We start from the raw sequence: 25,937 nt of genomic DNA, 5'->3' as shown, positions 1-25,937 counted from the left end.
TGTACATGTAAGTGTATGGGTGTATGTACACACACTTCCATTTGTGTCTGTTATTGTGCATGTGTGTGCACATGCACATGGATGCACATGTGTTTGTGTATTTACTACCATGTGTTACTGACCTTGTACGCTAGCAGGCTTGGTGGCGTCTGTAAAATCACAGATGTTGTCCCACTGGTCCCTGACAGCCTCTGGAGTCATGCTCTGGTTCTTGTATCTCACAGTGCGGCCTCGAGAACGCTCCCAGCGCACTGCACACACGGGCACACACAAATAAAGGGGTCATTGAATATTGCAAACCACACACATACTCATGTACCAGGGGCTACTGAATATCGTAGATGAGTACAGACATTTCCTAAGTAAAAAAAAAACAGTACTCACATTTTCCAATCCAGCCTGCCCCAACCTGAAAGGAGATGAAACATCAGGAGAGAGAGAAGAAAGCACACAGGAAATAAAAATACTGGCTGCGTTTATGGAAATTGAAAACGTGAGAGTGGCATATTACTGCTCTTAATGGCAGAAGAAAAAAAGACACAAAGGTAAAGGCAATTCAATGGGAGTGGCACATTACCACTCTTACTGACAAAGAAAGAGAAAGTGTTTTATTTATTTTCCCATACCTCAAACAGTCCTCCACTTTCTTGGCACTGTTCATGGCAGAGCCAGAGGACCAGGGGAGCAACGTACTCTGCCTTCAGAGACTCCAGCAGGTCTACATAAAAACAAAACGTATCATAATAATATAGTAGAGCCTCTTTTTAATGGCACTTCTGTTTATACGATAGTACTAGATGGCATGCAAACGAGAATGGTATTACTGCTCATCACTCAGTTGATCATTATTGAAATGGTGCAGTATTTGTTAGGTCTGTCTATATATACAGTATGTCCACATACTGTATATACAGGTGAGTGAACTGGGCACACCACCGTTCATGTGATGAATTAGTACAAAGCAAAGGGTTAAGTGTGCTGCACTGTGGTGGGGAAGGGAAGTCTGCTGTACAGTTGTCTCACCTGGGGTGAATTAGCCATACCGGTGGCATGTCAGGTTAATCTTTTAAATAAAGTTAAAATTTGTCTAAGTAATTTAAGTTTTGAGGGATTTCCTGCTAATCAGTGTTAATGTATAGGTTGGCCAGCGGGGAAGGGAGCTTGTGTACAGTTAAAAGCCGCAGGGGAATCAGTGTAGGTGCCGTGTGTTGATACCAAAAGTAGTAAATTAGGCTTATAGTATTTTAAATAAATTAATGTTCCAAATGTATAGACAGAATGGCCAATGGCCATTGTTAAATTGTATAAGTAAAGTGTTGGTTTTAAATGTGCTTAGGTGGCAACAAGATGGCAATGTGCAATAGTATAGAGAACAATTTGTAATTTATTTTGTTTTTTTCACAGCTACCATCGCAGTTTTAATTGATTCCCCTGTTATATTTCCAACAGTGAATTAATTTACTATCTGCAAACAATCAAAGATTACCTGTGCCCAGGGTTACCATTTCCTTGTAAAATAATAAAATACACTAAAGCAGAATTTAGAGTGTGGAGTGTCTATTTACCCATCAACATATAGATTAGGGTACAAGTAAAGGCTTACAAGTACACAGTACAAGTACACAAGGGTCTGAGTTATCAGATAAGCCTCAAATAATCATGCTCTCGCTACAGAGCTTATAAACATAAATAAATAATTGCTTTAAGTTATTTCTGTATATTTCTAAGCTCTATAACTGGAGTATGATGATTCAACATGGTTTGACGTCAGACCCTAGTTTACCTATACTCATTTAGCAAACCATCGTGTCCATGCAAAAAAGGCTGGAAAGACAACATACGATATCAAGAGTCTGACTACATTAAAATGTCTACATTATTTAATATAATCTAACAAAGCAATCTAGCAAATACTAACCTCAGTACAAGTATATTGATGTTAATTGTAAAATGATTTTATAGCCTATATACAGTAATTACTAACATTACTTACTTTTGAATAAAAAAAACATCATTGCAGTCTGCAATTAAGCAGAGTGCCTGTTCTTTTACCACTATGTTTTACCTTACAGTTCATATTTAGCAGGTGAGCATTAGAGGGACAGTTCTACATCATGTCATACAGAATACATCTAATTAAAAGCTAATGAATTATCAGCCTGACTTGATTCCAACATGGATATATGAACATATGTTCATATATTCATGTTGGAAACAAGTCAGGCTAATAATGTTCACCTGCTATGAACTGTAAGGTAAAACATAGTGGTAAAAGAACAGGCACTCTGCTTAATTGCAGACTGCAATAATTTTTTTTTTAGAGAAGCCTGGGTCAATGAAGGCTAGCTGACATATGGAGGCATGTCATTTACTCAGAATGACAGGCCCTCCTGTGACAGTTGGCACGGCACAGTGTGACAGATGCCACTCTAGACCAGCAAGGCAGGGTAACAGAAGCATTCCTTTCATGTCTCTAATTACCCCTATCCTCAGAGCTGCAGTTACACAGCATGCACAACATCTTCCTGCAGCATACACATTTCCATAATCTTGACTATCTCTAGCAGTTTAACATATCACTGTTGTCGTGCGAAAACCCTGTAACTCCAATTTTGCTGATTTTCATGTTTTCACTTCATTTTAAGGATTACCATGTTCCTCTATGGGTTGAGAAAATTATCTGACGTCTTGGGTCTCGTGAAACCCTTTCAAAAACTATTGGATAATGTAAAAAATGTTGTTTATTCCTGAAAAGTTTACATTTTGGAGATACAAGGTTTTCACCAGACAGTAATGATATGCCAAATGACTATTCATAAACAACACAGCTGATGTTTATGAGCCATTTTTTGTGTCATACACCATGACAGCTATTCTTCATTTTCTGATGGTCGGTATACAACATTAAAGGTCCCATATTCTTTCCAGTGTTTTATTTTATGCCTTGAGGTTCATTAAAAGCTGTTTGTGTGGTGTCACGTACCAAAAACACTCTCAATCCATTTTTACATGTTCATTTTCCAGCATCTCTCTGAGCCTTACCAAGAACAGGCTGTTTCTGTTGCTGTGTCTTTAAGGATCATTAATTAATTAACGACCCCTCTGTTCTGATTGGCTAACCGTTTCAAGAGTGAAATGTGAGACATCACAGCCCGGCAGCAACAGGTAGGGAAAACTCTCTGGTATGAAAAAAACACTTTGTTAGCCTTTTAGAGGCTTGCTTTTCTGATATGGATTGTGTGGATTTAGTTGGCTACCATGCATTTTGATACTTTCATGATGTTTAGATAGCACATCCAACTCCTTTATAATCAAAGAGGCAAGGGAAATCCTGTTTTACACAATATGGGACCTTTAAGGCTTCATTACCACCCAAACTTGATAACCCATAATGTAATAGCCTTCTTGTGTAGCTCAAATTCAAGCATTATTAACTTCACTTTATATAAATATTTTAAATCTGAACACTATGATAAAACTTTCATATGCACACTCACTGTAATATATTTCTGTAGATATTTAGGAGTACTGTGTTAGATTTTCCCCAAAACCTACAGTAAATTAAGGTGGCCAGAGCCGCCAGTTTAAATCAAGGGCTGACACTGCAAAACGTTTAAAGCACCAAGAGGGTGCGTGATTTCATCATGGCTGTTAGAACAGCTCTTTAATATTAGATGACAAATTTGCATGTCAAACGGGAGCACTGTTACCTCAAATTTTGTAAATCAACATTACATGGGCGTTACATTATGCAACAGCTCAGAAGAAAAAGCTGCAGTTAAAATCCATTTGTCTAAATCAGCCTGTCCAAAAAAACGTGTGTGTGTGTGTGTGTGTGTGTGTGTGTGTGTGTGTGTGTGTGTGTGTGTGTGAATGTGTATGCACATGGATACACTACAGTATGCATCATATAGCCCTACTGCATGCATTTACATATGTTGCTTAATATGTGTGCGTCTGGCTTACCTGGGGGCATGACGGTCTGTGTGAGTCGGGAGCCAGCAGTTGGAGCGATAGTGTTGCAGTGGATGTTGTACTTTTGTCCCTCGATGGCCAAGGTGTTCGCCAGGCCCAGCATGCCCAGCTTGGCGGCGCTGTAGTTGGCCTGGCCGAAGTTACCGTAGATGCCTGCGGCTGACGACGTCATGATGATTCTGGCCACAGACATCCCAAGGCAACAAGTCAGTGCTAATGCAGAGAGACAGCCATCGCTACACAGTAATGGATGTCACAGAGGGTCCGCACACACACACATACACAGTCTCACAAATTGACACATTTATACTTCCATGCATAAACAAATTCACACACACACTATACCTTATTGCTCTATCATACATACAAAAGCAGCACCCACTACAGTCACCCTGTACCCTCTACTCTACTCAATTCTACGCATAGGATATACACAGAAATAAATGCATGCATGCATGCATGCACAGCACAGTCACACACACACAGTCTCGCACACAGTTTTGCAAGCATATACCGTAGTCACAGGCAGTGAGTTAGCTTCAGTCAAGCAAATGTAATGGGGTGAAACACCATACAAACACTCCATCAGCCGTAGGAGACATCTGCAGCATGCTGTCTCTCTGCCCGTCAGAAAGCAATGATCCAAATCACAGCACGCTCATATCTAACGATGGTAGGGAATCACCAGAATTGCCAACATGATACCATCATGAGGGCCACAATACGATAATGTGGTTAGTTTTGATGTTTTGCGATAGACTAAGTTTTGTGCTTTGTATATACTGCAATTTACATGTTTTTGTTTTTATTTCATCTGACTCGCTCAGCAATAAAATGTATATGTGGTATATATCAATAATAGTAAACAACACAAGTAAACACCCATGAATCAATTACTAAAAGGACATTCAAGACCTTTCAGACTATCAAGCATTCTAACAAGGACCACATTTTTCATTTTCAAGAGCATCATGTGACAGAATGTAACTATGAAGGGGAGTCTTTCATTAAAGACCAAATAGAGTATAGACCAAGCTAGGAATCTTGGTGTTATTATGGATGCCGATCTCAATTTTAACAACCATATCAATACCATTACAAGATCAGCTTTTTATCACCTTAAAAATATAGCCTTTTCTCCGGTCTCCCGCCCTTTGGGGCATTTACAGCTCATTCAGAATGCTGCTGCCAGAGTTCTGACTAAGAAGACAGACACATTACACCAGACTTAGGTCACTGCATTGGCTTCCAGTGTGCCATAGAATTGGTTTTAAAATTCTGCTGCTTGCCTATAAAGCGCTAAATGGCTTAGCTCCAAAATACATTTCTGACCTGCTCTTAGGATATGAGCCATCCAGACCTCTGAAGTCATCTAGGACCAGTCTGTTAGTTGTTCCCAGGGTGAAAACGAAATCAGGTGAAGCTGCTTTTAGTAATTCTGCTCCAAATTACTGGAATAAACTTCCAGAAGAACTGAGATGTGCTCCCACTGTCAGCTCTTTTAAAAATCGGCTCAAAACATTCCTTTTCTCTGTGGCCTTCCGCTAAATCATCTGTATGTAGATGTAACAGGTGTTATTATCTTTATTTATTTCTTTTATTTCTTTTATGTGCATTTTACCTATTTTATTTCTATCTCTATCATTCTTTCTTTTCTTTCTTTTTTAATGTCTTTAAATAGTTGCGGTCTGTGTATGTATTTTTTTCTGTTTTATGTGAAGCACATTGTATTTGCCTTGTGTATGAAATGTGCTATATAAATAAAATTTGCCTTGCCTTGCGTTTCATTAACAAGACAGAAATACAAATGAACCTACTGACACAGTGTCACGTTTTTTCATAAGATGTGCATTCAAAAATGGAGACAATTTAAAGACGAAGCATTTGCCTGTCAAGCTGACTGGATGTAATTCAGCAGGAACAAAGGGGTAATTTTCTCCGTCTCTAACCCTTATACTCCCCCTGTCCGCCCAGTTCTCTCACACACACACACACACACACACGAGGATGGCATTTGTCAGCCAAGTTGACTGGCTGGCTGCAAATCATAGGGAGTCATGAAGATATATTTTTTTCTCTCTCTCTCTTCCAATCTCTCCCTTATACACACATGGACACACAAAATAAGTGAGAAGACACAGCAGTAAACTGTCACGCTACTATGCATCCGGCTTCTAACTGCCTTATGTGATTGCTTGCTTATGTGATTGCATTAAGCAGACCTAACAGATACACAAATTCCCTCACTCCATTCCACATTCATTTTATTCCATTGTCATTCGATAACTGTTGCCTGCTATAAATATATGTGTGTGTGTGTGTGTGTGTGTGTGTGCATGTGTCTGTTTCTATTTCCTACTCTTAAAAAGCAGTCTACAAGAAAGAACACGTGTCCAACAAGGAGAGGACAGGTGTCATCACAGAGAGCCGCAGCGCAACACGTGCAGAGAAAATAAATTCAATGAGCAGGTTGAACATTTAAAGAGAAGCATGCCACTACACACATTCTTCATTCATTCCTAGTGAGGGAAACATGCCACAGTAGATGAGCTTTGGGCTTCTGTGTCTCCCCGTGACAATGCTGTCTACTCCACAGTTTCCCATAGATACTACAGCTGGGCTTGACCTTTGTGCATTTGAGTTGTTCCTACGCACACTTGGCCTATTCGTTGCACTCATTGATTTTTAGCATGCCTTCGCTTGCACATAGGTTTATTCTAAACCTTGGCTTGTTCCTGTACTTGCCATCGGTGGTGGAAAATCGGGCCATGGACTTTTCACCTTTTCATGTCTCCCTACTGAGGCTTTACCTTTAAATGCACCTTTAATTCAGTTTTGTTCAGGATGACTGCACAGAAACTTGTTGTAAATTGTAAATTTGCCCTTGGGACACTGCATGAAAACCTAATTAAATATAGTTAGCAAAATCTGAAATTATTTAGCTTGTTCAACTTTTTTGCTTACAGGAAATCACTGAAATGTTTTTACATCAAAAATTTGATATAAAAACTTTCTTAATGACAACTGTTCAACTCACCAACAAGCCACTTTCCAGTTGCTTTGCTCATTGCAATGAAACTGTGCAAGTATTTGTATTTGTTGTGTCCATGTCAGTATGAAATAGACTGTCACTTGAATGTTCATGGAATATTGTCTTTTCCTATTCCTGTAAAACTGTGTGTGTGCACTTGGCACCCTGATCATCAAATGCCTACAACTGATGGTGTATGTGACGTTTGGAAAGCCCACAACGTGATGAAATCTGTCCCTGATTGTGCATTTTGGGGCGTCAGTGTCTGGCCAATGCATGTTCTTTGGTGCATCTGCTCAATGGCATTAAGAACTCTCCCCACAAGTAGGAGACAGAGGGCTGACATATTCCCACAACATCCCCAGACGCCCTGTCTGGCTGACGCAGCACCTGTCACCAAGATGGAGACGGTGCATGTTACCTGGAGTAACATGGGAGGGATGTTGACTGTGTGATCTGGCTCTGCACATTATCATTCAAAAGACGGCACAGCTCAGTTGAGGAGGCCCCATCCATGAGGAAACGCTGGACATACTGGATGTCTGTTAAACTCAGTACATTTAAACAATGTCTCACCACGCTCTGTGCATGCTTAATGATCCCTTAAAAACTCAAGCACGTAAATGGCAGGACACATCTTGACAGCTTAGCTGTGAGGAGTTGTCAAATTGATTTAAATACTATTCCAATTTTTCAGAGATTAATCAACAGAGCCGCATAACCGAATTAATTTCTTTCTTTGTTTTTGTGACTCAAATATTTATATTGTATTAGATGTCTTGAGCTTTAATTAGTATAGAGATTTATTGTTTTGTATCACAAAAACAATGGGAGCACTAGACATATTGTCGTTTCAAATGAGTAAAGTCAGAGTTGGAACCGGTGTATCATAATATGAAGGTAGATACGCCCTGATTGGGGCTAGCAAAGTTTCCATGCCATTGACCCATTAGTAGCTGGGCTCCTTACCTCCCAAACTTCTGGTTCTTCATGTGGTTCCAGGCTGCTCTGGTCACCATGAAGGAGCCCCTCAAGTGAACTCTGTGAATCAGGTCTGGAATGCGGAGCAAGAGCAGCAGTACAACACAGTAAACAATGATATAAAACAAATCAAAATGTGATATTTGATAGTGCTTCACACATTAGCTATTTAACAGAACAGCTTTGTGGATCAGGTAGAGATTGGAGTAGATTTTTAAACTCCCAAAGGGGCAATCTGTTTTACAAACATAAAGGTACAGGGACGACAATACCAACTTGAACAACAATATACAACTCATACAGACTCAGTAAAAGTTAGAATAGAAAAACAGCTGTAGATAAGTAGTGCTGAGTAGGTCTGGAACATAGAGTATGAAGAGAAATAGAATAATGGGACAATTTCTCAAGAGATTTTGTGTGCCTCCCTCTCAGCTCAGGGGCAATTAAAAGATAATACTGGTGTAGTAGTAAGTACATTTGTGTCAGTTGTCTAGGTTGCCCCTCTCTTGGTGGTGTCTGCACACACTTAGTTGTTAGAGATATCAGGGCTCATTTTCCTGTCTTCAGAAGAAGCCATTTGCTGCCATTCATTCTTGTACAGTATGAAAAACAACTTCCACAGACTTGAACATTGCCCGAGCTAGATAATTCATCACAATATATACATATACAAATACATGAATCCTTTGGTTTTGTCAAAGTTTCGGTTTTTATCGTCATATCATTGTGCTTGAGATGTGTGTTTTCATGTAAGTGCGAAAATGATGTTACACTCTGTCTGCTGTCAATCACCTGACACCCACATGGAGAAATGGAAGTCTCCACCAGGAAATAAACTTGTTGCTTTACAAACTTTATTGCCACACCCATGCCTTCTTATTTCGTTAGCTGGGTGAGCAGTTAATTTCAAACTGGGTTTTGGAAACACTTGGTGTTTCACTTGGTGTCAATTTGGTGTTACTTGAATCCATTCAGAAATTATATGACTTTTCGTAAGAACCCACTGCCACCGGCACAAAGTTTTGAGCAAATCCAATGAATTTTCCCTCTGAGGTACAAATTGCAAGCCTCGTATGCCATGCCCTTATTTTCCTTTTGATTACAATACAATAAAAAAACAAACAAATTAATTAATTAATTTTAAATAGTCTTCTACTAGTAGCACACATTAATAGCATCATGGGTATGAGGTGAGACAGGTGAAATGAAACAATGTGATGATAAGATATTAACTGATACATGGTAGCAACTAAGTGAATGTAATGATTAAAAATAATTACCCCAATCCAAATCGCTCGTCCGGGCAAAAGATCGGTCACGAAGTATCCTTGGGTAAAGAAAAGCAACAATACATTTGAGTCTGGTCTCTTTTACTTGATAACTGCAATAAAATGACCACTCTGAAATTAGTTGGCTCGATTAAACCTTAAGGAATAAGTGAGATATCACTGTATAATAACTTACCCAGCATTGTTAACAACAATATCTGGAAGAAAAAAATATATTAACCGATTAAATACTATTAGGTACTGGTAATAGCTTTGCTAAAACAACTTAGTTGATGTGGGATGATGTCATGCACAGAGAGTACTTACCTATTCTTCCAAATGTATCCAATGCTGTCTGGATCAGTTTCTCTCCATCTTCTACAGAATCTATAGATGCAAAAGGGAGAATGTTCATAGAAAATTCAATTCATTCACTTGATACATGCTGAATCTTTAATGTTTCTGTGCATAATCGGGTTTCAAGAATACTGCATCTACTGTATGTGTTGTTCTATGAGAAAAAGCTAGAGTTATATTATCTAACGCTCAGCTTGGTTTACGCTGGCTGCACTTAAGTTTACAGATAAATACACTAATTCATATGAATAGGTTTATAATGTACTCGGGAGAGATGGCAGCAAAATGTGCTCAGTAAGTTCAGTAATGATGTGTGATGTACTGATACATCCACCACCTCTTACACTAATGTGTTTATCTATTCATTGCTGGATCAAAATAAAACTTGTAATTGCAGGTGTTCACGGTATGCCAACAGCCCTGGTAAGTGATACCTTTGTGATACATCTACAAAGACATCTGCCATGGTTAAAAATACCAAATAAACCCAAAGGTCAAATCATTGTCTTGTCATTTAGTTCTTTGATAAATTTTTTTTCCTCACAGGTATAAGATGCACATACATGACTGAGAGAGGGAGATTTATCTAAGCTATTTATTCACTGACAGAATCTCATCCGTGTGCTAGTCAGATTGACAGAAATCAATCTTGTTCTTGAGAGTACCATTACATAAGCGATATAATAATGTAACAATAGATAAACAGAAAAAAAAAGACAGATAAGACATGGTAAAAGGTAGAGACAATGATGTGTGTGGGGAGAAGAGAAGAGTCCAAACTACTCACCGTAGTTGGCCACAGCCTTGCCTCCCTTGGCTCTTATCTCCTCCACCACCTTATCAGCAGCTGCAGAACTCTTCCCACCCCCTTTAATGTCTCCCCCAAGGTCATTCACTGTAATGCAATGAGAAGCAAAAGATTAGCTATAATGGGGCGAGTTGTGCAATTCTCTACTGGTGATTAAGGATAGGGAAGGGAGCAGTAAAGCTGATTCCTTGTCAGAGTTCAGGAGCAAGTTCACCCCCAGTAGCAGGTGAAGCTATTATTTTGGGGAGAGCATATGTTTATTCCTGCATCATTAACCGTTTAGGCTCAAAAATAAGCACAGCTTTAAAGGTACTGTTTGTAAGATTCATAAAATGCTTGTTATTAGTGACACCTGTGGCCGTTAAGGTAACTGCAGTCAGCATCCTGTTGCTCGTGCTCGCACGTGTGCCCGCACTCCGTAGGCGCGAGCGAGCATCCTGTGTATCGGCCAAAACAGTGACCATATGAACGTGATGGACCGGCATCATGTTTCTTTTTTTTTTTTACTTGCATTCAAATGTCAGTCACATTTGCTGATCGCCATGGTGGCACAGAGAAAAAAGTACGACCTTAAATTCAAGCTGTCAGTTGTCAAATTTGCTGAACAAAACTCAGGAGAAGCAGCAGCAAGACATTTCTCCATTGATCTTTTTTTTTTTTTAAATCTTTTTTCTAAGGTAGGCTACCGGTATTTTGATATGGGGCTCTCCCTCTCTCTCCCTGTGCTTTAGAACGTAACCGCTGTGAAACAAACAGAAAATAACGTTTTATTTCTCTGATTCACCGGCTTTCTCGCTACTACCGCTCCTTCTCTTCATTCACTTTCTAGCTCGCTCGACCATCTCTACAGTTAGATAACGTTATTTGGCCGCCGCTGCCGCACACAGGAGAAGTTTGCCTTCAGGGCTTTCTGCCAGAAAGCCTTTCTGCCAGAAATCCACGGTTATGGTTTGGGTAGGGGTTAGGGTTACCCTAAGGCTTTCTACCAGAAAGCCCTGAAGGCAAACTTGTCCCGTGTGCGCCGCTGCCTTGCATCGCTCTTGGCTAGTAGAAGGCAATCGTTATACACCTTTGCTTTGTAACGTTACATAATTTATTGTTGGCTAAAATCAACACTATTTGTCATAATAGCTACATAACTTAGTATCATGGATCACGTTAGCTGGTGAAGTGATTTGGCAAGCTAGCCAACTAACATATCCACTCAGAAAGTATTACGTTACAAGCAAGCTATAGTGAAGTAGTGAAGCTGAAGAGACTAGCCACGGGAGCGCGCATAACGTCACATCCGTTGGAGTCTCCCGGAAAAAACGGCCCGAGTCCTTCACATAGAATGTAGCTTTATACACTGTTACAGGCAACGGAGAAAGTCGGCTGAGGTCTCATTTTTTAAGTTACGTTACAACCCGTTCACACATTGGCAATAAAAAACGATTTATACATGTAAAAAGTTTGTAAAAGTTACATATGGAACCTTTAACTGTAATGGCCAATGCATGCACATAACTGCTATAACTTGTCTGTATTGAGTGATATATTCACCAAAATCTAAATTGAGATGCAAGCAAATTAATCCATCTTTTAAAATGTTAATACCGTGCATTGATTTCTATCTATTTGTTGTTGGTGAATTATTAACCACACTACGTAAACTAGACAATAAAACCATAGAATTGAGGATCGATGAGAAGGTTTCTCAAATTGTGCCACACAGGTGACTTTAACTTTCACAGGGGGTGACTGGGAACTAACCGGGCCATGCTGTGGTATTTAGTTGGTAAAAAACCTGCATACTCTTGGCCCTCCATGGCAATGGTTAGAGACCACTGCTCTAATCCCTTTTCATTACTCCTCATTTCAGTATACTTCCAAAATATTCCCTTCCATGGGAGGCAGTGAGCAGTGTCAACCCATTTTAAAAAGTTGACATTTTATTGAAGTAAGATCTGCTTGCTGAATTCTGTATGCCAAAATGAGAAATTGACCTTGACAGTTCAAGAAAAAACAAATCTTGAATCATGCTGAGCCAAATTTCAGCATGGATTATGACATGATGGTCTCTCCAATACAAACAGAGAAAGAGAGAACAGCACACATTGTGGCTACTTACTATCCACATTTCACTTTTAGCAAGCATTACACATTAAATGTAATAAAACAAAATTGTGACTCTCTACTTTAATCTGAAGCACTGTAGATTAGATCAAAGATTGGCTGTGTTAATCACATTGTAGTCTGTATACCTGTTTCAATATAGAGGGAGTATAATGGGTTTAAAAAGAAGATACTTTACTAACCTACAACTGAGGCTCCTCTCTCTCCAAAAGCCAGTGCATATTCTCTGCCAAGACCTGTGGAAACAAAGTGAGGACAGTGACATTTCAAGGCAGACATTTACAGAATAAAACATGATACAACATGACAATGACAACAAAGCATATGTATATTCACAGAAATGGTCTGTGACAAATGGTGATGCTTAGGCCCTATGTCAGTGGATTTGCACCACAGCTACAAAAAAGCTGGATAATAAACGGCAAGAGCAAACACCAACAGGCACTGCAGTGGTGGCCTAGGACCTTTCACACACTAGCGTTAGCACGGTGCCACAACATTGTACTTTGTTCTCTGGCACACAGGGTTAACTTTATGAAAATGTCAACTGGTTTTTAAAAGCCCCCCGGGGTGTCACCAAGATTAAACAACTGAATTTAAATGTAACGTTACTGGCTTTGACTAATGAAGCGATTTGCAAGTTGCAACCAAACTCCCTTACCAGTATCAGCAACTGACAAGCTACCAGAATAAGCTGCTAGCTAGCTAATAGGCATAGCAATTAGCGACGCAACTAAAAGCGAATATATTCCTGCAATGGTTGGTTTGATAATTCGCCACTCTCAATTATTTAAATCTTCACAACTAGCAGGTTAGCACTGCTGGCTAACGTTACCCAGCTTACTAAGACAACTTGCAATTAGCAGCACCAGTAACGTTAGGTTAGTTAGCTGTAAAGTTTGTATGCACAGTTTTACCTCCTCCGGCCCCAGTGACGAGCACGACTTTTCCCTCGAATGTCAAAGACATTGCGGTGAGATGCTGATTTTTGATTGAGCTGTACCGACAGGACAGTACAACAGTAATACTGTTTTGACAGCTAGCAGGGTGAACTTTAACAGTCACTTCCGCAATTGCGAGGGGGCAGTCTCAGCAGCAACCAATCGGAAACCAGGATTCTTTTAACCCCTTCCCCTTCCTCATTACTCTGATATACAACAATTCAGCATGTGTGTAATTTAATAAGGTGATAATGATGATGATGATGATGATAAGTTGCTGGCAGGTGAAATGTGATCACCACCAACTACAGTCATGTTCTTGGAATTATTAAGTAACAGCCTGTGCCTGTCATTAAAAAAAAAAAACAACCAATCAATACTGAATTAAATGATATTGAATGATGATTGTATACAACAGCCAGTTTTATGTTGTGTCTGATTATTTTAAGGATACAAGGAAGCACGCACATCCAAACTAAACCTAGGTGGACAGAAGGACAGTCAATTACAAGATAGTGTCCGCACATAGAGATTGCTCCAAAGGTGTTTAATTACCACCACATGTAACGTTTTGAGCGTAAGCTCTTCTTCAGACCAGTGTTTGATTATTTTGAAAATCTGTTAAAATTTATCAAACCTATAAGTGCCACGTATGTAAACTCAGGGACTGGACTCAAATGCAAGCCGGGAGACAGAGAGCTTTGCTGAAGCAAGAAACTTTAATAACAGAACTGAGGCAGTCGTACAGCAAAAAACCGGTAAACCAAAGGGCAAACAGAACAAACCGGCTGGCAGGCGAAAGGAAACAGAAATCCAAGAACTGGCAGGCTAGGATAACACAGGTCTTGCGAAAACACAGGAAAACAGAGCTAGTAACAAAGCAGGTAGCAAAACATGTAACTAAACAGACGAACTGACAACCACTCCAGGGGAACACAGACAATATATGCATTTGCAAACGCCAATGTTATCCGCAAGTGTGTACATGGCCCGGCTCCTCAGGCTCTCTGCGACATGGTGCGGCCGTTACAGGCCTTTGGCTTGTCCGCTAGGAGTACCGCTGCAGGAACTGTAAAGTCTATCTTACCGGAATACCTCCTTTGGCCAGACGTCCTTTTCAATAAAGGGAGCTAACACATGGAATGCGCTGCCTACTGAACTCAAAACAGACCAAAATTGTCAACATTGTAAAATTAAACTGAAGGAATTTTAAAAAACAATCAATCATGTAGTCATGTGTAGGGGTGGGGGGGAGGGCAGGTATGTATGTGTGTATATATATGTGTAAGTGTCTGTATGTTTTATGTGAACATGTTTTATGTCTGTTATTTTAAAGGTCCTTCTAGAGGGCATTGGAAATTAGCAGTAGCTATAAATGCTGTGATGCATTGCATTGGATAATTGTTGTGCAATTCCCTATGCTTAATGCATCTGTCCCTATCAAATAAACATAAATAAACAACACATAAATAAATAAATACATATACACGGGACTAACGAGAATAAAGAACAGCTGGCTGGATGGGAATGAGTCTGGGAGCTGATTGGCTGAAAGCAGGCAGGTGAAGGGGGAACAAAGTAACAGGACTAATGGGCCGATGGAAGACAGGTGTGTGTGTGTGTGTGTGTGTGTGTGTGTGTGTGTGTGTGTGTGTGTGTGCAGGAGGGAAAGTCCGAGGACATCTGGTGGAAGTCTGGAGGATGACAGGACTGGGGAGTAGAAGGAGTGGCCGACCAGAAAACCGAGGAGCAGATCATGACAAAAAGTCAAAATCAATTGTGTGAGGCTTAGATACTTACTCCTGTGGGTGTGGGTAGGCTGGCTTGGGTTGAAGAAACCAGCAATTGTGCAACTGTACCAATGCCTCACAGCATTTTGCATATCATCATCAGCAGAAAAAATCAATAAAATGGAGTGGGCAACTCAGCATGCCCAAGCGATCTTTATTAAGACTATTTTTTTTATTTTATGAATTTTTTTATACTTCTCACAAAAGACTGACTCTCCAGTTACTTGTACAAGATGGTACTGTTCAAATATAATTTGAACTACTGATTATGTAACCTATGCTCATGCTCATGGGCTTTTGTGAAAAGGACACAGTCAACTGATTTTTACATAGTAAGTGGTTTAGTTAAATGGTTATGCAGCCCAATATGGAGGCTGCAACTAATATGCAAAAATATGTAACTAAAATCGAGTTTAACATCATTCCTTATGACTGCTACAGGGCTAAAAGATTTATCAGTCAAGTTGTAATGAGCTACTGTATATTCTGCATTATGTTATTAGCCAAATATCCATCACAGGCCAGACCAAGGCGTTTGAAGATGAGTAGCCCATGCCAGTGAGATGCCAGTTGTCCAAGAGGAGCAACCTCTCTAATATGACAATAATCAGGAAAGTCATCGAGGGTAAATTAAAAAACACTACACTACAGTAAAAATACTATACTACAGTATATCATTCTATTGTAGGCCTACTTTTACTTTAGTATGTACTGTAGTGTTTCTATAGTACATCCTACTGTGTTAGGTACTACAACAGCTTCTATAGTGTATACTGTAGTACTATATATTATACTATTTACTGTAGTAGTTACTATCCTCTGATGTAGAAGAATCACTGTATTTACTCTCTCTTCACCCGAGTTTCCAGAATATATGGCATCAGGTCTGATGACACAACTACAAAGTTGATCATCGACCTCTGACCCAACTTACTGAACCACTCATAAGGGTCTTCTTGAATCGCTAAATGGGACCAGAAGGTGTCTTTTGACTATTGAGGAATCACACTGCTCAGTCTCCCTGGGAAAGCCTATGCCAATGTGCTGGAAAGGAGACTTCAGCCAATTGTCGATCCTTGGATTCAGCTTTTTCAGCTTTTTACCCTCTCACAGATAATCAAGGGGTCATGGGAATTTGCTAATCCTGTCTACATGTGTTTTGTGGATTTGGAGAAGGCTTACGACTGTGCTCCCTGAGGTATCCTGGAAGGTGCTGTGGGAGCATGGGGTGCTGGGACCGCTGCATGCAAGAAATTCAGTCCCTATCCACTCAGAGCGAGAGCTGTGTTAGCATTCTTGGAATAAAGTCAAACTCAATGAAGGTGGCCATCAGACTCCAACACAGCCAAGGCCTGGAGACTGTTCAGGTCAGTGACATTAGGGTGGCATCTCTGCTGTTTGTGGATGATGTCGTCCTTCTGGCTTCATCAGACCGTGATCTCCAACGTGCACCGGAACGGTTTGCAGCTGAGTGTGACGCAGTCTGGATGAGAATCAGCATCTCCAAGTCTGAGGTCATCGGTCTCTCCTAGAAAAAGGTGGTTTGTCCCATCCAGGTGAGGGGTGAGCAACTGCCTCAAGTGGAGGAGTTCAGGTTTATCTTGGGGTCTTATTCATGAGTGAGGGTAAGAAAGATTGTGAGACTGACCACCGGTTTGGTGCATCACCTCGAGTAATGCAGCTGTTGTGTCAGATCATGGTGGTGAAGAGAGAACTGAGTCACAAAACAAAGTGATCAATTTACCAGTTGATCTTGGTTCCAACCCTGACCTATGGCCACTAACTCTGGGTTGTTACCAAAAGAATGAGATTGCAAGTACCAGTGGGCAAAATGAGGTTTCTCTGCAGGGTGGCCTCGCTCTTTGTAATAGGGTGAGGAGCTCAGCGATCCAGGAGGACCTCAGTGTCGAGCCGCTGCTCTTCGACATTGAGAGGAGCCAGTTGAGGTGGTTCAGGCACCTGGTAAGGATGCCCCCCTGGACACCTCCCTTTGGTGGTGTACCAGGCATGACAGACTGGGAAGAGACCCAGGACACACTGGAGGGGCTACATCTGAGAAAGTTGCTGAGGAAAAGGACATCTGAGCTACTGTGTTTTCCCTGTTGCTACCACGACCCTGACCCGGATAAGCAACTAGAAAAGAGATGGATGGACAACATTTTTCCACAGTCACATTTACACACTGCCCTCCTTTCACACTTATTCACTTTCACACATTCACTTGAGTCTTCCATTTACACTCAGTCACTTCACACACACACATGCACTCCCACGCTTGCATGCACACACACATACACACACACACAAAGTCCTTTAAGTTTGGAGGCACTGTTTAACTTCTATTGGATGAGGGCCTTCACATTAAGATTAATAGCCAGTATAGCTTACCACATTCTATTTGATTTACTACATGTAAAACTCCTATTCCAATTTATAAAGGATAGCTATACATCAGCTACCTAGACTCTGAGTCATAAGGTTCATAGGATGACAAGATGAAAAGTTATGTATGAAATAGAACAGTTGGCAGATTTATTACACAAATCAGTCCAAACAAATAACATTCATACATACACTTTACATTAGAAGTAGATATAGTATGGGATGTGAAGCAGCTGGCCTCCCTCCACAGTGTTGGTCAACATGGAATTCAAGCATGGAATGACACCAAGTTGACTCCAGGATCAAGGAAAATAAACATCATCCCCAAACGTCATCAATGATTGAGTCAATCAAGGCAGTAACAAGATGCATCACAGAATGCTAATGTAGGAATTAGAGCTAGAGAGAGTTTGACCAGTAATTAAAGCACCTCCATGAGGCCAGTGAGTGTAATGATTTTAAATGTCAGATCACAGTGCAAAGATGGATCATCCCTCAAAGTTTCATCAAAATCAGACCAGTGGTGTCGCAGATGTCACCTGAGATATCATGTTTGATGGATGGAGGGACGGATGGATGGACACAGCCCCGATCCATAACCCCCGCCCTAACTCAGCATTTAACAGGCATAGTCACATGTCCCTTCTGAACACCAAAAAAACAAATATAGCCTAAAATTATTCTTCTAAAATGCTTTTATGTACTTCACTAATGCTGTGCTTTGACTAGAAATATTGACATTCCAGGAAGCAAGCAAAACTATGTTAAAGAATACGAGCACTAGAGCTCTTCAGTAGAAAAACATGATTCAAATGATAAAGAATGATGAAATAAAACCCTATATAGGTTGGCCTTGCTTTGATCTTATTATCTCTATCCATTTTTAGCTTGATGATGATCCACATATGTCTGACCGCAATAAACTCACCTCGACCTGCCATTTTAACTGCCTGATCTTTGACTCACATCTCCACTGACTTTACCTGACAACTCTACTGAGATACTGAGGTTCCATTCTTGAAAGGACACATACTTACTTTCTACAGCACTCAACAGGGCATCCTGTGAACAACCAAAGAGCTGAAGTCACCCTTTAGTAACTGCATACTTTGTATGGCTTGCATGCAGTATACAGCAGTGTGGTATATCTACAGAATAGACATTAAAAAATGCTATTCATGACTTGCAGTGACATCACTGTTTTGTTTAATCTGTGGTTGTTGTGGACCCTTTTTGAGAGTCAGTATGGCAGCATCAACAAAACGCTTGCAGTGACATCACTGATGTGTAGTGTTGTAATTTGAAAAATACCATAGTATTCTACTTCAACTAAGTGAACTTCTCAAATATTTCTCATAAAGCTAGTTTAGTGTGGGACGAGGAGGACTGATTCTGACGAATAGTATAAATGTATATACTGTATGTATATAAATTTGTTTTGAGTTGTAACTGAAACTGTAACTGGCTATTACTGAAATGTACTTTTTTTAGCCACTCGTTACACTACTCGCAACTGGGGGGAAAGTAGGCTATTGAAGTTACTGTAACGCAGCTAGCCTACCACCCAACACTGTCCGTAATCCGCTCCAAAGCCTACTGTAGGCCACAGCTAACACTGAAATAACTGGAAGACCTTTTTCCCTTTTCAATGGTGACCTGCCTCGGCGACAATAGCCTCTAGTTACAGCAGCTGAGAGAGAGAGAGAGAGAGAGAGAGAGAGAGAGAGAGAGAGAGAGAGAGAGAGAGAGAGAGAGAGAGAGAGAGAGAGAGAGAGAGAGCGAGCAGAGCAGAGCAGAGCAGAGCGAGCAGAGCAGAGCAGAGCATCCTCTGCGCCCCGACGCAGCAGACACTCCAAGGAGGCTACGATGGAGACAGGATGAAACTGACGGGGTATTTTTCTCTGAGGAAAGTGCCGCTGGAGTGGCTTTATCTGACAGCTTCCAAGGGTGTATCATTACGAAAACCATAGGGTCTAACATTTTTGAGAAAAGAGGGAGTATTTTACCATTTTGTCGATGCCTGGAATTATGGACCGTTACAATAACGACCGGCAGCGTAACGGTTCGGATGACAGCCTGCATACTGTTTCTTCTTCGTCTTCTTATTTCTATTTATAATCTCTTTTTTTTAACGATTTAATCTCAAACATTTTACTTATCTCCGAAATGTTGGATTTAGCGCTCTCTCGACGTGTAGGCTACTCGTGGCACGTCAATTTTTGCCGTTGGACATGAACGTGAAAGCCGTGAACAGTATTGTGGACAAGCACTGCTTCGCCGACAGTATGTTACAATATTTTAATATAACGGTATTTTTTTATACGGTCTATTGCGCATGCGTAGTGGTCGGTAAAACGCCGTCCGACGCTGCTTCGCTCCATTCTGGCCGTGATGTAGGAGGAAAAGTGAAGAGAGCAGAGGACTAAAAAAAAAAAAAAAAAAAAAAAAAAAAAACATGCATTGGCAAAGTGGCAGCGTGGCAACCAAAGGATTTGACTGAGATCCTTGACGAGACAGATTGTGCCATAAACTGAAGAATGTCAGGGGTACCAAATGCAGAAGCTGAAGGGGTAGTCTCCAAAGTACAAGTGAAAAAGGAGATCAAGACAATCGTGGAGAATTTGGAAACCATCCTGGGAGACCTTAAGGATGTAGCCAAGGAGCTCAAAGAGGTAAAGGAATAGGAGACACTGACACTGTCTGTGCAAAGCCTTTTACAGCAGGATTATGTGTTGTTTCTACAGGCCAGTTGGGTTTGAGGATGCTCTTTCTAAGCATCCTTGTGTGAAATGAGATGGGAGGCTGACGTCCACCTCACTGGGGCCTGGAAAAGGCTTTGACAGGGTGAACACACACACACACACACACACACACACACACACACACAGCGGGAAGCTCCTCCCCCGCCGCTAATGTATGTGATCATTATCTCCAACATGAAAGACGCGTGGGACAGGATGTGTGGTGTAAAATGACATGGCAGCTCCGCCTTGATGTGCAGGCTTTGATTAAAGTGAGGAAAAATTAATCTCAATTAATAGTTAATGGAAGAGTTAGTTCACCAAGGAAGGCGCTTTGCATTGCATTTCATCATCTTAATGCTGACTGTTGTTTTCTGCAAATGATATCCCCTGCCAAATAATATAGCAGTTATCTTTCTCTTTCACTCTCTCCCTTCTCACTTTCTCCTTTCTGCCTCTATATGTCTCTCTATCTCTCTGTTTTGGTCTCTTTCTTTATCTCCCACCTCTGTCTGTGCCTATCACACCCACTCTTATCTTCATCCCTTCTTTATCTCTTGTCTGCCTGCCTCTCTCTTTCTTTCTCTCTCTGTCTCCTTCTCTCTCTCTCCACCTTGTTAAAATAACAAGATCCTCTCAGCGGCGTATCACATCTAAGTGACTGAGAGACACATTTCTCTTTCAATTCATTCAACTAGGCTACACGTGTGCACTCCTTGCTTCAGACCTGTTTTCCCCTTAATGTCAATCATCTGGTATTCCTATGGTGCCACATCTCTGTCATTAGACCCTACTGTGGGCTTCACCCTAACCAGGTTTTATGTTTACGTTCCTCCACCAGCCACATACCAGGCATCCGGCTTGCTGCACCGAACCTCTCACCCTAACATGACAGGCTGTCATTCTAATAAAACCCTATTGCGTACAGCCTGTGGTTCCTACATTATGGATGGGATGGGTAGTCTACACAGCATCTGTCTCCTGCCTCCCTGCTCCCCTTGCTCTCTGTTTTCTCAACTTGAGCTGAATTAGACTCCCTTTTGTGTTCTCTGCACAGTTTACAACATCTCACAACAAGCACCGGAGATAAACGAGAACAAGGAGGCATTGTAATCTGTCTATTGTGAGTTTTTGTGATGTGCTCGCTTTCTTTTTCGCTCGCAGGAAATTGTGTAGAGGATCAGTTATTCCGACGCCGCACACACTAAACACATACCTCGAGGGGGGTGTTACTATCAAAGCCAGTGTTTGGGGTATAATCCATTTGAAATGCAGTTATCTGTTATAACTCACAGACAGGGCTGGAGCAGAGCCTGGCTCTGAGGAAGGACCCTGCCCAGATGCTTGGCACAGCCAGAGAAGCTGCCTGGCCTACAGCAGGGGTGCACACTGGGATACTAGTACTACCTCTTGTGTGTGTCCCAGCAAATTATCCATTTAAAGACTGCATGGAGATTTTAGCTCCACTCCTGCTTTTTTTTCTGCCCCTGCCCCCTCTCTCTTTCTCTCTCTTTCTCCCTCTCTTTCTCTTCTCTCCATCCCCCCTCTTCCCTCTTTCTCTCTCAACCTTTCACCATGCTCCTCAAGCCATTGTTTGGACATGTCAGTTATATTTCAAACCCTTAGATGATAATAATGCTGTTTTACAGTGGGATAATGTACTCTGATATGAACATAACTAATTCAGAAAATGAACATAAGCACATTGTTTTCCTAAGGATTTTGTGAGTAGTGTAATGGAAAATTCCTTATCCTTCCTTCCCAGAGTTTAATCTTAGTATTATTTTTGCCTCTGTTCATGTGAGGGAGTCTCCACAGATGATGCCAATTCATAACCCTAACCCAGCAGAGATAAACAGCATGTCTATTCAGTGCGTGTCTGTTAAATAAATCACTTTTTATTGGGCTAAGTTTATTATGTGTAGTAGTTCATGTCATTTCAATTATTTCAGCCTGGTATTTTCTTAGCACTACAAAGATAAATGTATGGGTGAGAGACTGTCCTCACAGTGCTTTTATTTCCAATGGATGTGCCCACAGTGCATGTGCTTGCTTGCTTAAAGTAGACAAAGTGTGATCAGCTGTAGAAGAGAAGTTCATAGCCAAAGGCTTTCCACTTAGAAACTTAAGGATAGTACAGTATAGTGTAAATGCTGGCCTTAGTTGGCCTTTTAGTTTGGTGCATGGATACTGAATCCAATTCAATCAACTATGAGCCAGTATGCTCAATGTATGTATGTATGTATGTATGTATGTATGTATGTATGTACTGTATGTACTGTATGTACTGTATGTATGTATGTACTGTATGTATGTATGTATGTATGTAATATCTCACCCTGTCCTGCTGCATACTTACTACTACTACAACTACTTTTTGGTTAAATTGCCTTTTGTATATATCTACTGCCAACATACATGTCTGTGTGCTGTGAACTCATAATATCTGGTATTACTGTTCTTTATTGTTTTCCACCTTCCTGTATTACTGTTCTTTATTGTTTTCCACCTTCCTGTATTACTGTTCTTTATTGTTTTCCATATTCCTGTATTACTGTTCTTTAATGTTTCCCCGTGCAGGCTTTGAAAAGAGATTTCCTCTTGCAGGACAACAAATGATCTATCTATTTGAAGTATCTATCTATACATAGCATCTGGAGATAACAGCGTTATGTATTCATCTCTACTGCACCGGGCAGCACATTTCTATCTTCCTTTTATGTGTATTTTTATTTTATTTATCATCTCTCCTCGTTTACAATTTTAGTATGGAATGTATGGTATTTCTTAAATTACTGTAGAGTTGTAGATTGCAGATTAAATATTTAAATATTTCTCTAGTTTCCCATACTCCTGTCCCAGATAATGTTCATGATAATGTCACAGTGCATTTTTTTATTTCCTTTTCCACCACGGCACAAATATGGGGGATTTTATTTGCTCTCTTGCATTGTGTTGCTTGTGGAATGCATTTCTGAGGCTACTTAATAATATTCATGATGAAAACAAACATTGTAACCACGTAAATCTACCCACTACCCAACGCCCACACACACATATTCAAACATACACACAGTTCAGGTTGCGTGTATTCCGCTTTTCATATCATATCTATTTGTTTTGTTTTCTTTCTTCCATGGCAAGGTTCAGGTTCTGCTTGAAATTAGCTCCTCCTGACGCACATTGTTTGGCTGTATTACTCATCTCTGCTCTGCCTCACGCAGACTGCATCTCTCTAAGAACTAGATACCATAAGGAATTGTCTCCTTTTCCTCCATCTGGTTCTGTTGGTAGCAAATGTGGCACTTCTCTCTCCTAACTTCTGTTTCAGTATTGTATTTGTTTACCCTCTCCCTGGTTCAGGTATACTGTAAGCTGCAGTATTTCAAAGATTCTTATCCATCTCTGTCTTGCTCGCTCAGGTTGTCCTTTCAGCCAAATATTGCAATCTGTTGTTCTTTCTTGCCCAGATTTTGCCCAAAGGGAGTCTGAGAGTCTATTTGTTTTGTATCTGTACCCTTTCCCTGTGTTTGTCTCTGTCCTCTGCACTGGCATACAGTATGTATATTATATTATCTATCTCATGTATCTTCTTTCACTCCCAGCATTCATTTTGTATTGTTTTGTATTCCGAATTACAGTTTTTGTTTCTTGACTTGCAGGATATGGTTGATATTGTTATTTCCCTTCGTTCTGATGGTGCATGGGATTGTTGCAGTATATCACTTCAGTCAGAGTCTGGCACTCTCATGGTTGTTCCCATAAATTGCACTGATATTTCTCTTCTCCCAGGCTGGGTTGTCATAGTGATACCTTAATCAATCTTTAATCTCATAAATCAATCTCTTAAACCAAAGTGTATCTTCTTCGCATTCTGTACAAGTACAAGTTAAAGCAACTTGCTTTACAATTCATTAATTAAGAACTTGAGGAGATAAAGACATCACCTCCTCACAGGCACTAACTTTTCATTGTTTTAATCACCTCTTTTCTTGCCCTCAAGCCTACATTTTAATAATTATTTTTTTCCTGATTACCAGTTGTCATAGTTCCTCAGTTCCTAGCTCATATTGTTGCAAAGGCTATTTCCTCCTCCTGTTCCTCCACCTGTGTGTTTACATGTATTCTTGCTGTCCTCAGCTGTCATAGTGACACTTGCTCTTCTTGTCACCAGGTCGTGCATGACATTGACACCCTGACTTGTGACCTGCAACTGGAGGAGGACGGAATGACAGACAGCTCCAAGACAGACACGCTTAACTCCAGCTCTAGCTCCACCACCACCACCACCGCTTCCAGCCTGGAAAAGATGAAGCTCTACCCCGACGACTGCATCTTCAGGCCGCCTGCGCCCATCGCCCCGGTCCCTGCCAACCCTCCCACTGTCCTGACAGTACTCAAGAAACCCCACCCTCCCTTACCCCCACCCAGACTCACCCCGCTGAAAGCCGAAGACCATAACATGAAGAATCTGCCTCATCCTACGTTAGTGTTATCAGGGAATCTATCCAAGGCGAACGGGACTCTAATGAGGAATGGCGGGGTCTTTCAGATGAAACCGGGTAGGGAGTTGTTCTCCTCCTCGCCGTGTTTCATCTCCGGTGACAGCGGGGTCCCAGAGTCGGGGCTTGTGCCTACGTTGCCCAGGCCCATGCCTCTTCTACGCCATGAAAAGAACAAGTGCCCCCAGGCCCCGGGCAGGGAGCCTCGAGAGAGGGAGCGGGTCCGGTTCAGCGAGAAGGTCCAGTACCACGGCTACTGCCCGGACTGTGACCTCCAGTACGACGTGGACGACACAGAGCTCCATTTACAGGCTGAGCTGAGCGACATGAGGCTCAGCCCTGTGCACTGCTGCTCCTCCTCCTCCCCTCCTCCTCCCCATGCTCTTCCTCACGAACTAATGTTGGAAAATGGCACTCTCTCGGTCAGCCACAGTTTTCCGCCGACGGCAAACACTCTTCCACCTTGTGTGCCTCCTCACCCGCCTTCCCTCAAGCCCCAGAAAACAATCCTACGCAAATCAACCACCACCACGGTTTGACGCTGAACCCTGACTCTGTCTAACTTAAACATTCTTGAATCATTCATAGTGTTTTCTACTTTATGAGAGCTTTCTACTCTAGTTGAACTTTGGATTATCCAAACAGCGAGAGGGAGGGTTGGGAAAATAGGAAGCAATGGATGGAGAAGCTGAGTGGAAGGGAGACAAAGGCATCGCCATGGGCGCTGAGATGTACACACAGAGAGATGGGGAAGAAGCGGTGAGTGAATGTATGTGAAAGAGAGGGAGAGAAAGAGCAATTACATATGTGCACTGATGCATATGTGCATGTGTCTGTATGCATAAATGTGCCTTTACTCTATGCATGTGTGTATGTTTTTGGGTGCATGTATAGGCGTATGTGTATGTGCAGTGTGTGATGTTTGCAGGTACCGAGCACTGACTGACAAATGCCCAGGGACTGTAAAGTTTCAGGCAAGCCTGTGCTGACAACACTAAAGCTAAATTGTATCTGTGTCTTCCTGGGAGCTCTTGGTACTAACGAGT

At 41.2% G+C, this 25,937-nt stretch overlaps 2 protein-coding genes across 5 annotated transcripts in view; one reads left to right on the top strand and one right to left on the bottom strand.

Annotated features, from left to right (window-relative positions):
- Positions 1-13,562, bottom strand: part of hsd17b4 (hydroxysteroid (17-beta) dehydrogenase 4) — a 31,797-nt gene extending 18,235 nt beyond the window's left edge. For 3 of the 4 annotated variants that reach the window (XM_071541346.1, XM_071541348.1, XM_071541350.1), the window contains exons 1-11: positions 13,453-13,562; positions 12,718-12,771; positions 10,400-10,507; positions 9,583-9,642; positions 9,452-9,473; positions 9,268-9,314; positions 7,976-8,060; positions 3,967-4,154; positions 627-718; positions 385-409; positions 123-251 (exon numbers count right to left, since the gene is read on the bottom strand). In XM_071541346.1, coding sequence (XP_071397447.1) covers positions 123-251; positions 385-409; positions 627-718; positions 3,967-4,154; positions 7,976-8,060; positions 9,268-9,314; positions 9,452-9,473; positions 9,583-9,642; positions 10,400-10,507; positions 12,718-12,771; positions 13,453-13,504 — 862 coding nt within the window. In that variant the 5' untranslated portion in view covers positions 13,505-13,562. The remainder of the gene's footprint in view (positions 1-122; positions 252-384; positions 410-626; positions 719-3,966; positions 4,155-7,975; positions 8,061-9,267; positions 9,315-9,451; positions 9,474-9,582; positions 9,643-10,399; positions 10,508-12,717; positions 12,772-13,452) is intronic. The other variant, XM_071541349.1, reaches the window with a different exon arrangement.
- A 6,623-nt stretch (positions 13,563-20,185) lies between these two features.
- prr16 (proline rich 16) lies at positions 20,186-25,430 on the top strand. The gene is made up of 2 exons (XM_071541353.1): positions 20,186-20,320; positions 24,564-25,430. The coding sequence occupies exons 1-2, from the start codon at positions 20,186-20,188 to the stop codon at positions 25,428-25,430; spliced, it is 1,002 nt and encodes a 333-aa protein (XP_071397454.1).
- The last annotated feature ends 507 nt before the right edge of the window (positions 25,431-25,937 follow it).

The sequence above is a fragment of the Centroberyx affinis genome, unplaced genomic scaffold, assembly GCF_046629955.1.
Source record: "Centroberyx affinis isolate AG114_WGS23_722 - 3 ecotype Tasmania unplaced genomic scaffold, CSIRO-AGI_Caff_v1 ptg003855l_1, whole genome shotgun sequence".
In the NCBI taxonomy this organism is placed as follows: Eukaryota; Metazoa; Chordata; class Actinopteri; order Beryciformes; family Berycidae; genus Centroberyx; species Centroberyx affinis.
This window is presented reverse-complemented; position numbering and strand designations above follow the sequence as displayed.